Source organism: Cotesia typhae, unplaced genomic scaffold (assembly GCF_013202065.1).
Source record: "Cotesia typhae breed Kobodo isofemale line unplaced genomic scaffold, CoteBio_Ctyphae contig_43, whole genome shotgun sequence".
In the NCBI taxonomy this organism is placed as follows: Eukaryota; Metazoa; Arthropoda; class Insecta; order Hymenoptera; family Braconidae; genus Cotesia; species Cotesia typhae.
The window spans coordinates 3,551,515-3,564,895 of NW_027423752.1; the positions used below are offsets into that span (position 1 = coordinate 3,551,515).

The window sequence follows — 13,381 nt, forward strand, 5'->3', positions numbered from 1 at the left end:
GAGCAAGTTTCTCCTGCTTTATTGTGTGTACTTGATGATTTTTACTTTTTATCATGTACTGCTCTTTTCTTAATAATACGTTTTCAAACAGACATCGTTTGAAGTCATCAAACGTGATTGTCTTCAAGGTAGATCCTCCGATACCCTTTGCCCGTTTCTTGATCCTATCTCTTTCCTTCTCAGGATTGTGAATCTCGAAGGCGTAGAGCTTGGCTCTGAGACCCACAAACTCGGACATGATTTTTCCATTGTTCTCATCCTTCATAAGCCCCAGGACCTTTTTGTTTGCTAACGGCATGTTGAAGACATTTTGGGGTGGGTAGTCAGAGGTATCAAACCTTGAGATATCACGTTTGATGTCTTCGTATACGTTCGGTACATTAAATTGGTAAATAAGACTATCTGTATCGGTATACAATAATTTAGATGTCGTTTCATAATTTTTCATTACATAATTATAATGGAAATCGTAGATAAAAGTCTTGGATAAGTCTAAGATACTAAAGCCTACATAGATTGGCTTGTTAAAAACAACTCTAGCTTTTTTCATTTCAATTATGACTATATCCTCATCAAATACAGTTACGCTGTGGAAGGTTGGCTTACAAATCAGGTCTGATACCTGATAACGCTCCGCCCACTTTGTTCTTAACCAAACTTCTTTGTATTTACGAACATTCTCCATTGTCTTTCCGAAAACCGCGTTGTTCATCAACTTGTAAAAATTTTTCTCAAAATCATTTTTCGCTATTTTTCGACAATCAGTATTTTTATCAATGTATGATTTGAGCCAGTCTGATTGTTCAAATTTCAAGACTCTGTGTATTTTCTTAAGTTCTAAGCCTAAATCTAAACATTGTTTCAAATTCTTATAATGTATTACATAATTAGTCTTATCATACAGAGTTGTTGTTAATTTTTGTTTGTTTGCTGCCAGGTGGTATAAAATGTTCAGGGCAGAGAGGCAAATCTTTGTGTAGATCATGTAATTTCTCAGGATAGTGTAGGTCTACTTCAAGGATGTAGCCTACACTTTCATCATCATTGAAAAACTGATCTACATTATCTACATTTTCAACCCATTCAAATTTACCCTGGGGTAAAGACATACTCATCGCTGCGCCATACAAATTATTTACATCGTAGTACATCAGGTATGTTTCGGGGTTGTTTGAATCAAAATCTTTGCCCATATACCGGTTGTTAGCTTCAGCATGTCTATTAGCACACATCGATACCCCACCACGAATACCCTTTTCAATGAAAAGAAGTATCTCAGGATCAGTTAACAGTTCAAGTTCTACTTCAGTATGCTTCAACATTGCAGAGTTTGAAAGACCTGGTGCTGTATAAAAATGTATGGCATCAAGATTGTATGTTTTGAAACAACTCAATCTAAAATTTTCAAACACGTCAGCTAAAAGAAGTACATCTGTTTTCAAATATAAATCTGAGTATTCACCGAGAGTACTAATATCAAACTCATTCCAAACTACTTGAGCAAATGCATAATCATTATCAGAAATGGTAGAGTTGGTTAATTTTGAAAAAATGAATCCTGATCAGGCAGCTGTTTTTCATCAAGTCTATCAATATTATCAATGTACTCATATGGGAATACACCCTTACGTGTTGCTAATTTGAATTTATCAGGGTCTGGGTAGTGTAATTGTGTAATTTTCTTGTCACTATCATCAAGGTATGAAGCTAATTTCTCTAAACTGGAAGCCATGAATCTAAATGAATCAATAAATCTTAAAGAGACTGAAGTATTTTTAACTGATTTTGTAAAAGAAATGTAACGCTCTTTATTGATCGGTAGTAATGAAATTTCACCTTCAAATACTGTAGCTAAGGATTTAATTATAAAGTGTGAGTCATAGCCGGATAAATTATGAAAGACAATGGGGATAATGGTAGATTTCTGATAATTAACGTTACATGATTTATGAGCAGCGTTTCTATAGTTCCCGGTGAAGTGACAATGATCATAAACTTTATCATTAGGAGATGTTATAGGTTTTTCACAGATATGACAAACAGTTGCCTGATTATGCCTATCTTGTTGTTCTTTGGTAAGAGGTTTCATTTTGATGGGATTCTTTAAAATTTTTTCAAAGTCAATAGCTAATGATTCTAATTGTTTAACAAACCAGTTGATACAATCTGGAGAACGGTTCAATTCAAATTTAGACAATGTATTGTCATAGCTACAATGTACATAGTAAGCAATACTGTGTGGAACATGCTTGTGAACTTTTTTGACATCATCTCCCTGGGGTTCGAGTATGCATTCAAGATCTGCATAGACTACAAACGGTACAGGATCTTTAGATTTGAAATCTTTGAATTTCAAAACTCGGTTTTTTTCGTTCGGAAAGTCCATGCGGACTTTGTTAGATTTGAAACAATCAGATATATGTTCTTTATAACTTTTTTGATGCTTAAAATGATTCAAGCAACGATCGCAAAAGTACAATTTATGTTTACCTTTAGTTATTTGTTTAGTAATTAATCCGGAAAGATTATGTATCCATGCAAAGTGATAGACTGACTCAATATGATCTAAATTATCTGTATAATTTACACTTTTTTTAATCATCAATAAATGAATTGCAGGTATTTTTGATTCAGAGTTACTTAAATATAATGGAATAATAAGACTTTTCTCAGACTTTTTACTCGTAAATTCCGACTCTATACTGTATACGTTAATGCTAAGATTATTCATTTTTTCAAATTTCGGAATGTCATTAAGTTTAATTGGAAATTCTATACCTTCATAGTTCAATCTGATGCTAAAGTGTTGATATTCTTCAGGTAGTTCTGGATTGAGAACAGGTGGATGTAACGCAGCATTGACGCATTCTTCTTGACAATATCCTTTGGCAATCTAACGAAGGTGGAGTTTCCAACTTGGGTTGGTGCGAATCTTGACATAGTCACCATCAAGCTGTTCGGTCCAAGCAGACTCCATCCAGAACCCTCATGTTCAAAATCTTCGATTCTTTGTAGTAATTTGTCGTAGACATGTTGACTAAACCAATCCTGAAGAGATGTGGCAGGGAGAATCTCGCGACTTTTGGTGACAAAAGATTTTCGTTCTTCTATGTCTTGTTGATGTTTCCGGAATGTGCAAAAGAGTTCAACATTCACTTTCAACCCTGCCAGATCTCTCAAGACACTCTGCACCTTGTTGATGACGATGTCCCGTGAGGCCTGGAGAAATGATGCTGGATCTTTGTGATGCTGGTTGATAATACATCCAGTCTGGATGTTACCAGCGAAAGCGTTTTCCAAGTCCCGCCATTTGACTCCTTGGTTAAGATCTCCACCAACAACTAGGTTACCGAGTCTGGAGAACTGATCGGCAAACCAGTTGAGTTGGTTGATGTGTGCTTGAACACTTCGTCTCACTTGAATTGATGTTCCAGGATCGAGTAATATAGTGTTGAAGTACTGGATAGTTTCATTGCACACCCTTAAACACCTTTGACGATGATTATCAGTGAGCTGCTCTCCTAACAGATCAGCATATGAGACAGCAATAGTGTCCACCAAGTTTTTGAGAGCCTCAATGAGGTTAGGTTGAGCCATCTTGGGAAGACGCACACTTCACTACTGTCTGTTTACACAATATTGAAGGTTATATACACTGTTTATAGGTTATGTACACTTTTATAGGTTATATACACTGTTTGTAGGTTATATACACTGTTTATAGGTTATGTTCACAATAGTTTATACACACACTGAATTTACACGATAGTTTTTGGTACACTGGACTACAGTTTATGCACACAATAGTTTTTGCACACTGGACTATACTCGCGTACTTCACAACACTAAACTTCACTATATTTTATATAACACTGAATACTGTTTAATCATGAGAGATGTACTTCGTTTTTTTATGAAGTACGCTCTCAGCGAGCTGCTTATATAGGCAGAAAATACTGCGTAGTTACCCCCACTCCTCTACCTCGAAACCGGTTTGATGACGTCATCTACTGCGCAGTAAGAAAATTCTAGAACAGAATGAGTCATCTACTGTGCAGTTAGAAAATTCTAGAACAGAATGAGTCATCTGGTTCGTGGAAATTTCCCCCACCCCTTTCACAAAACAAGTCTAAACCTGTCTGATGACGTCATCTACTACGCAGGAGAACAAAGAAAACTGCGTATGACCTTGAACAGGCTTAAACCTAAGGTTGACAAAAACCTCACCAGATGGTGTATCTTCTCGCATGTACTCGTCATACATGCAGTTTGAATATATTAATCTTTTCGGAATATAAACAATGAAATGCACCTGTGATCTAAGCAACTATAGTTGATGGTTAGATCACAGGTGCATTTTTTAACAAAATGGTGAATTCACAATTCAAAATGGCGGATAGCGGTCACCATATGGCGGATTTCAGATAGCAAATTCAAAATGGCGGATTCAGAATGGCGGATTTCAGATAGCAGCCACCAGATGGCGGAAATCTGATTCAAAATGGCGGATAGCAGCCACCAGATGGCGGATTCAAATGGCTGATAGCAGCCACCAGATGACGGATTCAAAATGGCGGATTCAAATGACGGATTCACAATTCAAAATGGCGGATAAATTTTAAAAATGGCGGGGAAATGGCGGACAGTAAGATGGCGGCGGAATTCACCACCAGCGCCACCTGCAAAACCTCGACCATATCCTCAAACTGTCGGTAAAACAGGTCACCCATATCGACAAATGGTACTTAGCATGGACACGAACCCTCTGTTGGTAAACAGATTCCTGTAATGTCGGTATCACCCCCCAGCTTCACTACTTATATAATTATACATACATTAAAATGGGGAGATATTCATGACTATGAAACCCGAAAGGTTGGTTGCTTGCAGCTGTTTCTAGCTACCTGCTCTCGAATGCCACGTAGCACCCGAGTGTCCTTTGGTCATTGTTAAATAACTCGAAAAGAATTTGTCGGATTCACTTCAAATTTTCACACAATATTTTTAAAATATTATACTTTAAGAAAATGCAAAAAAAATCGATTTTTTGAAAATTCTGACTACCCCTAACCCCTTAAAAAAAATATCCACCCGTTTAGACGCACCCGTTTACCTTTGACAGATGCGATTGTTAATAAAAAAATTATTTAATTCAGGATTTGTTGAGCAGTGTAAATTAATTTACTTCCTAAAGTGTTTAACTTTACAAATATAATTATATATTTATTACTAATACCTGTACACTATTAAACAAAAAAAATCCACCCGTTTATACGCACCCGTTTGACTTTAATTGGTGCAAGAGTTAATTGAGAAATCATTTAATTTTGGATTTGTTGAGTAGTATGAATCAATCTCGTTTCTATGAAATTTTTTATTTCACGATTAGAAATATATTTATTACTTATACCTATACAGCAATGAACAAAAAAAATTCACCCGTGTACTTGCACCCGTCCATTGTCAGCCGTTGCACTCGTCTATCGAGACAACATTTAATATGGGACTTGTTTAATAGATTGAGTTAATTTTTTGATCAAAATTTCACTTTTAAAATTAAGAACACATTTTTGTCCAGTTAAGCGTTTCAACAATAGAAAAAGATTCACCCGATTATGAATGTGCCCTTGTCAATGCTTTAAAAAAAAAAAAAATTCGCGGATTCTTTTTTACCACATATTTTGTCAAATTTATTATTAAAGTATTCGAAGTATTGAAATAAAGATAATCGTATCAACTGGGTTAAACTCTCGTCTAGCTATTAAAACCAATTTAGCCGTTCACTTGCATCTCTTTATGCATAGCAACTGTTCTTTTCTGCCTCAGTAATATTTAGCTGATCACTACTTACAGGCAGTAAGTTAATCTAATAATTATCGCAGAGTAATTGCAATACTCAATTTTAATTAAGTAATTCTGTATTTACGGAATGATATACCATAAGTTAATTTATTTATAGGTGATATGGATTTGCGAAAAATAAGAAAAAAATCAAGAAATTAAAATATTAAATCTGTGGGTGCTAAGATGGCATGAGTAATTTTTATATTCAATCTTATATATACTTTTACTATAATATGATAATTTATTATGACAATTAACGATATGTCGTAATATGAAAAAATTCATCCGTTTACTTGCGCTGATTTATCTTTAGTTTCAATGTACTCGTTTTTTTGCATAGATAACTAAAATTTGATTGCTGTTTAAAAATTTCCTGGATATTTGGTCCCAGAAAGAATGACATTGCCCAAATTGAAAACATGTTTTAGTACAATCAAGATGTTTCTCAATAACAAAATATCAGCCTGTTCACTCTAACCCGTTTAAGTTCAGACTCTTAAATTAAAGAAATTTAATAATATTATATTGCATGCTATTCAGATATTTCAAGTTTCCCCTTAATATTAGCTTCAAATTTGCTGTATATAATATTATAAAATAACCAGAAGTAACGTAAGTTAGATTTGAAAAATTATTATAGTAGAGATAATATAAATTTTAAATAATTTTAAGGTGAATATATTCGACAAGGACAGGCTTCTGATACCAATCAACTTATCAAACCATTGGGCATTATGTGTTGTTGATTGTAGAAATTGTACGATATCTCATTACAACAGCATGTACACTAAAAACCTAGAGTGCTTGATAGTAAGTATCATTCTTTAACGTTTCTATCTTGTAACAGCGATTAAAGGTTTTTAAATAGATAAAAAAGTGGAATCTATTTGTATAACAACAGAAAAAAATCGGATATAAAAATCTACACTGTGTAAAGAACGCAAGAATCGGATTAACTGTATTATTATCTCATATGAAAAATTTTAAAAAAAGGAAATAAACGTTTATAAAGAAATTTTTTTGGGGCTAAATTTATTTATATTTTTAAATTCTCTGCAGAATTTTTTTTGTATTACTTTATTTTGCAGTGCGATTAGACTCATACTGGTTAAAATGTGTTTTAATTCTGTACAGCTTTCATCAATTGAAATATTTTTTCTAGTTTCTAATTGAAATTCTTATCAGAATACAATTAATTTATACTATTTAGCGAGTCTCTAATTCAATATTTTTGCGATATTCATATTTATATCTTTTTAATTTTTATATCAAGTGCCTAAAGTTAAATGTGCCTTAGAAGTGCTTTAAATTATTTCATATATTTGCAATTGTTTTATCTCTTTGCTGTATCGGTAAATCAAATTTCAAGATTGAATTTATACGGAAGCCCGGTAGTGACATGTTATTACGTATGATAGTAGCACTGACTTTTTCAACTCCGTTGACATACTTAGTATGTCTATCTCAATAATCTAAAGGTGGCGCTAAATGTTCCTTCTTATGAATAATAATCATAATATATGATGTGTATGTTTCATGTGGATTTACCTACGCTGTAATTTATATTTGTATACTAAAATAATTCATTATTATTTCATTAAATAAATAAATAATTTAAATAATTTAGGATCATCAAACATTAGGTATCTATTTTTTGTTGTCATTTTCATGTTTTTCGTTTTTATGAATAATATGTTTTTTAAGTATTTATTATGTCATTATATTTATTTAATTTTCAGCATTAATTGTTTCAACAAACTTGGAAGAGATGGCACGTGATTTATTGATAAGGAAGTATTTTAACGAAGGATTTACATATAACGAAATAGTAAATTTTCTATATAAATATCACAACATTTCAATATCTCGTCGACATTTAATTCGAATTATTAAAAAACTTGAACTGAAGCGTAAAAATATTGTTGAAGATTCCATGGAGAAAATTGGTTCTGCCGTGATTGACGAAATATACAGTAGTGGTTCGTGTATTGGCTATAAAAGAATGTGGCAACATTTGAAGCTGCTTTATGGCTTAAAAGTAAAGAGGAGTACAGTTAATAAAATTTTACATATAGTTGATCCAGATTCTATCGAAGAGAGGTCTCGTCGACGATTGTTGAGACGTAAATATTCTGTTCCTGGACCTAATTTCCTTTGGCACATTGATGGCTACGATAAATTGAAACCCTTTGGGTTCGCTATTCACGGATGTCTTGATGGATTTTCTAGAAAAATTATTTGGTTGGAAGTCGCTACATCAAATAATAAACCGGAAATTATTGCCCATTATTTTTTAAAAGCGGTACAAAAATTAAAGTTACTTCCAACTTTAATTCGATCAGATTGTGGTACAGAAAATTGTATTGTTGAAGCTCTTCAGCAAACTTTACGTTTTCATCATGATGATAATTTAGCTGGTTGGAAAAGTTTTATTAAAGGCAAAAGTACGTCTAATCAGCGTATAGAAAGTTATTGGTCTCAACTCAGACGTCATGGTTTAGATTTTTGGATCAATTTATTTAAAGATTTACGCGAGAGAGGTCTTTATAATGATTCGTCAATATTACATGTTGAATGTTTACGCTTCTGTTTTGGGCATTTAATCAGAGCTGAATTGAAAATGATTCGTCATGAGTGGAATCGGCATCGTATAAGAAAACAAAAAAGTCGTCATGTAGCTTCAGGAAAACCAAATTTTTGTATTATCTTCCTGAGGTAATTGGGGCAAGGGATTACAAGAAATCAATTGATGAAAATGCTGTTAATATTCTCAAATTTGATTATACTCTGGAGCCTAAATTGTACAATGAATTGTTTTGTCAATTGGTAGATGTATTGATACCTGACATGCAATTACTTCTGAATGTCGAAGAAAGTCTTGAACTTTATTTTAGAATCTTAAGTTTGTTAAAAATTTATACATAGTTTCAAACAAAATATCAAGATATTTAAAAAAATCGAAAACAAAAACACTCAATCTTTCCATTATTTTTTAAACACTGTTTTATGTCTTAAAATAATTTGATTGAGTTCAAAGTGAGAATACTAAAGGCAAAAGTTCAAACTCCAACTAATACAGTCTACAGATGTGGGCCGTCAATTGATTTGTTTCGTGGTCCTCATCAGACACACCGGTGAGCAATTTTATAGCTTGGAATCCTGGTGTTGTGATTAATGTAGTTGATGAACGCTTGTATTTATTTAAATATTTATTATCATTATTATTAATAATTTATAAATTAATTTTAATTCTATTTCTCGAGCACGGGTATCGGAATCTTCGGATCTCTAACGTCAAAAATTCATGAGTGTGAACGTAGCGGACAACAGACAATCGATAACTTTGAGAATCGATATCTCGGCGAAGGAACTGAATTTACAAAAATAAAAAAATGAAGTTATTCATAATTTGGATAGTTACAACTTCATTTATTTATATTTAAAAAAAAATTTTTTTGAATCGAAATTTAAAAATAAAATTTTAACAAGCGCTACAATCAACATTTTCTGAAGGAGGAATTAGAAATAAAATATTTGCATCTTTTATGCACTAATTTAGACCTGCATTTCTTTTTATTTCAAAATTATTATTATTATATAAATTGGACTGTAACAATTAAAAAAAAAAGACTTAGCATAAAAATAAAAAAATGAAGGTCTTTATTACATCAAAATCTACACCTGTCATTTTTCAGAACTTAATTTTTTTAATTTCCTATCAATTTATCCATTTTTTTCTTACCAGACAATTTTTTATTTTAATATATATCCATTTTACTGGATGTATACATCCATTTATATATATTAGGTGCTTTTTTCGACTATTTTTTTATTTTCGGTCTCATCGTGAAATTTTGTTGCACGTATCCAAAAAAATTCCCTAAAAGTTTAGGCCTTTAATATTAATATTAAGTCCTCAACCTAGGCGTCTAAAGATTTCCCGTTAAAAAAATACAGAAATTCTGATTTTATTATCTTTAAATTTCTATATCTCAGTGGCATTTCATAGCATCGTTTCGGCCATGGACGAATTTTTTTCAGATTTGAATGCTGTACAAAAGTGTTTTTTTTACGGCTAAGCCGTAACTCGAACCGGTGAGGTAGTGCAGGGCCTTTAAACTTAATTTTTCCATGAAATTTGCTTCTTTTCGCATTTATCTCGTGAATGACAAGAAATATTGATTTTAGCAACTTAGTGCTAAGGACCTTGATTTTTAGTAGGAAATTGAATTTTGTACAAGGTTATTGTTTACATTTTTTCTGTAGCTCTTGTCATTCACGAAATAAATGCTGAGAAGTAAAAGTGTTGAAAATTTTCAACAAATTAATTTCTTATTACAACATTGGTTTTTTTTTCTGAATTAATTTTTTCTCTTAGTGAACTAATTTACTTAATTGCCCACGCCAAATGTTTATCATATTAAATTTATGATACTGAAACTGACAGACATTTGATAATTTTTAGGATTCGCTTTTAATAAACTGTAACAAAAAAATTCCACATGCAAACCATTTAAAATTCTATGAGTACAAAATAAAAAATTGAATTATATAATAGTTTGTATGTTATAACTTATAATTATTTTATTTTTAGCTGTAGGAAGACATACCACTAAAATGGATTTAAGAAGTGAATTAATTGAATGGCTGAAGAAAAATTGAGATGTTAAATTCAATACCCTTCGTTTTACAAATTTTATATCTCAGCCTGAAGTTCAGAAAGATTTGCATCTATATATTGAAGCTTTGAAGAAAAAAAAATTAATTTTATATTAATCGAGTGTAACGATTTTGAATAATATAATTTATGTTTGAAAAGTATAATTTTTAAGATGAACGAAAATTAACAAAGTGAATTTAGATTTGACTAATTTTACATAAATATATTAATTATTTATTTTTTTGTAAGTTGTACATATTTCATAAATTAATAATATAAAATAATAAATACAACGATCATGTGTGCTATTCAAGAATTTCTTTCGTTTTATAAATAAATAAATATACTTAAATTGTGAATATAATTATTATTATTAAAATTATCTTTTGAGAGCCGCTGCAAAATCAAGTGCAAGTGCGTCATTAATACAAAAATGATTATGCATCCGTTCTCGCTGAAACTGCAAAAAATGAGAAATTTCTAAAATGTCTAAAAAAAAATAATAATTTAATAAAGTAACTAATTAAAAATCTATTCGATTAAACTTACTTTCTGAATTCATGTAACAACTCTTCAAGCCAAAGGCTTATTCTTTCAATGATACTGTCATCGCGGTTACCGCAACAATCTTTGAAGAAAAAAGTATATAAATATTATTTATTTCTTTTCAGTTTTTCTATATTCTAAGATCTTTTTATTACCTGTATATGAATATCATGTGAAGCGATCAAAGTATTGTTTAAAACATCAACGTCGCCATAATTGTCAACAAATTTCGCTGGCACCGTCAAATCTCCAACATTATTTAAATCATTTTTAATCGCAGCATTTATTGCCTCGCGATATCAGAGAGAAATATCACGAATTTGAAAAAAAATTTCTCGTACTAATTCTACAAATGGATTCTTCAAGTCAATCATATTTATCTTAAAAATCTCAAACATATCATCTATTTGTTCATGCAAAACAACTTCGCTGTACATCAGTTTTGTGCACATATTCGTCAAACTTTCGTTGAATTCTTGAGTTTTCGCTACTTTTATTTCTTGTTCATTCGATTTTTTATCAGATTTCACTAAATTATAAAATTAATTGAAAATTCCGTTTCTTTCTGTTTTCATTCTCTCAATGAACCTTAAAAAAATAAAAAAAAATTTTTTTAATAAAATTTATTAATTCTTTAAACAGAATTCTTGATAAACTTACTGTCTTACTTGATCACGAACATTTTCTCGAGCTTTTCAAACGACTAAAAAAATTCATTAATTTCTTTCGCCCTAACAACGTGTTTCCACGGTGATCTCAAGATTGCGAGGTACGTGTTGATCTACTTCAAATTTTTTCAATTCTTGACATCTGTTGTAAACTTTTTTTATATTCTTCATATAATTTCCAGGGTATCATTAGTTACATTTTTCAATATATTTCTATCTCTTATTTTTATTATCTATTATTATTTCTATCTATTAAGATATACGAAAAATAAATCACTTGAGGCAGTAAAGCAATAAGATAATAGTTATAATTGTCTTGTAGAGTGCAAGGATTCCCATTCATATTTTTAAATTTTCTTAAATATAATACCTAAAAGATAAATTTTATTTACAAAGTCTTGGTATTAATTTATTTAGATAAAAAAAATTAAAAATAATCACTCTCGTGATCCCATTTGTCGATTTTATTGTCAGCGATACTAAAAATTTTAAGATTTTTCAAGTTTTCAACATTTTCAATCTCATAAATTTTGTTGCCAGCAATAAGAAGAACTTGTAATTTAACCAAACAGTTTAAATTTTCCATTTTTTTTATTCCGTTACAAAAAAGATCAAGATCTTGAAGATTCACCAGGGAGTCGAGGTTTCCAATAATGTGGGATATTATGAGTTTTGTTAGATTAGTCATAATCCAAAGATGGTCTATCTTCAAAATTTCTGTAGGAGTTAAAAATTTATTAATATCAATAAAAAAATTGATACATGTATTTATAAAATACTTTATTAGAAAATTCAATTCGTATTTCGGTTACTTCATCCAATTTTATTCCATCACAAAATAGTCAGCTACCACGTTCACCCTTGGAAGCTTGTTCAGTAATTAAATTTACAAGAGTACTACAATTTATTATACTTGGTACATCATTAATTACTGAAAAAGGCTCATCAATGCTTATATTTGTTGACACATAAAAAGAGTAGGTGTTGAATCTGTTTAAATTGGTATTCTAGCAACTAAATGATAAATATCCATAACTAAAAATTGTTTTTTATTATATTATTAATTATTATTTACTTATCGCCATTGAATAATTTTTATTATTTGTTTATACCAGTTTTTAACAATTTAGGATGAAGAATAAGTATTTTTTTATTAGTTTTTACTTAATTAATCAGAATAGACATTGGTTTAAGGTGTGAAAAAGATTTTTTATATTTATAACTATTGTTATTATTTTTATCACTTGTTTTGTTTATCAGACCATCGATACATTGTTGTATCTTTCAGATATGGATTAATGCATTTTGTTTAGAATGTCTCCGGACCATGACACAAGCATACAGATCATAGCTGAAGGGTTTTTATTTATTATTTTTTATTTATAATTGACAAATGATAGCAAAATTAATAGACATCCAGAAACTTTGATTACGAAGTAAAGCTTTACAAAAAAACAAGTTTTGTTTTAAATTTTTATAGAAAAAAAAAGAGAGACCCTTTATAATTACCAAGTTTTTATTTTTATTTATACTATTAAACCAGGACTGATGTAACATTATTTAATGTTGCTAATATAAAATCAAGTTTTTTAAATTATAAACTAAATTCTTTTATTTTATTGGAAAATATCTATTCTATTCTTTGGAAACTTAATAGAGTTAT

General features: G+C 30.6%; 1 protein-coding gene and 1 long non-coding RNA gene across 2 annotated transcripts; both read right to left on the minus strand.

Moving 5' to 3' along the window:
- Positions 1-896: 896 nt before the first annotated feature.
- Positions 897-1,545, minus strand: LOC141528429 (uncharacterized). The gene is made up of 2 exons (XM_074244475.1): positions 1,463-1,545; positions 897-1,395 (listed from the first exon to the last, which is right to left on the minus strand). Exon 2 carries the CDS (start codon positions 1,320-1,322, stop codon positions 897-899), a length of 426 nt encoding a protein of 141 aa, XP_074100576.1. The 5' UTR covers positions 1,323-1,395; positions 1,463-1,545.
- Positions 1,546-10,896: 9,351 nt separating this feature from the next.
- LOC141528487 (uncharacterized) lies at positions 10,897-11,473 on the minus strand. The gene is made up of 3 exons (XR_012479381.1): positions 11,206-11,473; positions 11,054-11,132; positions 10,897-10,964 (listed from the first exon to the last, which is right to left on the minus strand). It is a non-coding gene; the product is annotated as an uncharacterized LOC141528487 (long non-coding RNA).
- Between the last annotated feature and the right edge of the window lie 1,908 nt (positions 11,474-13,381).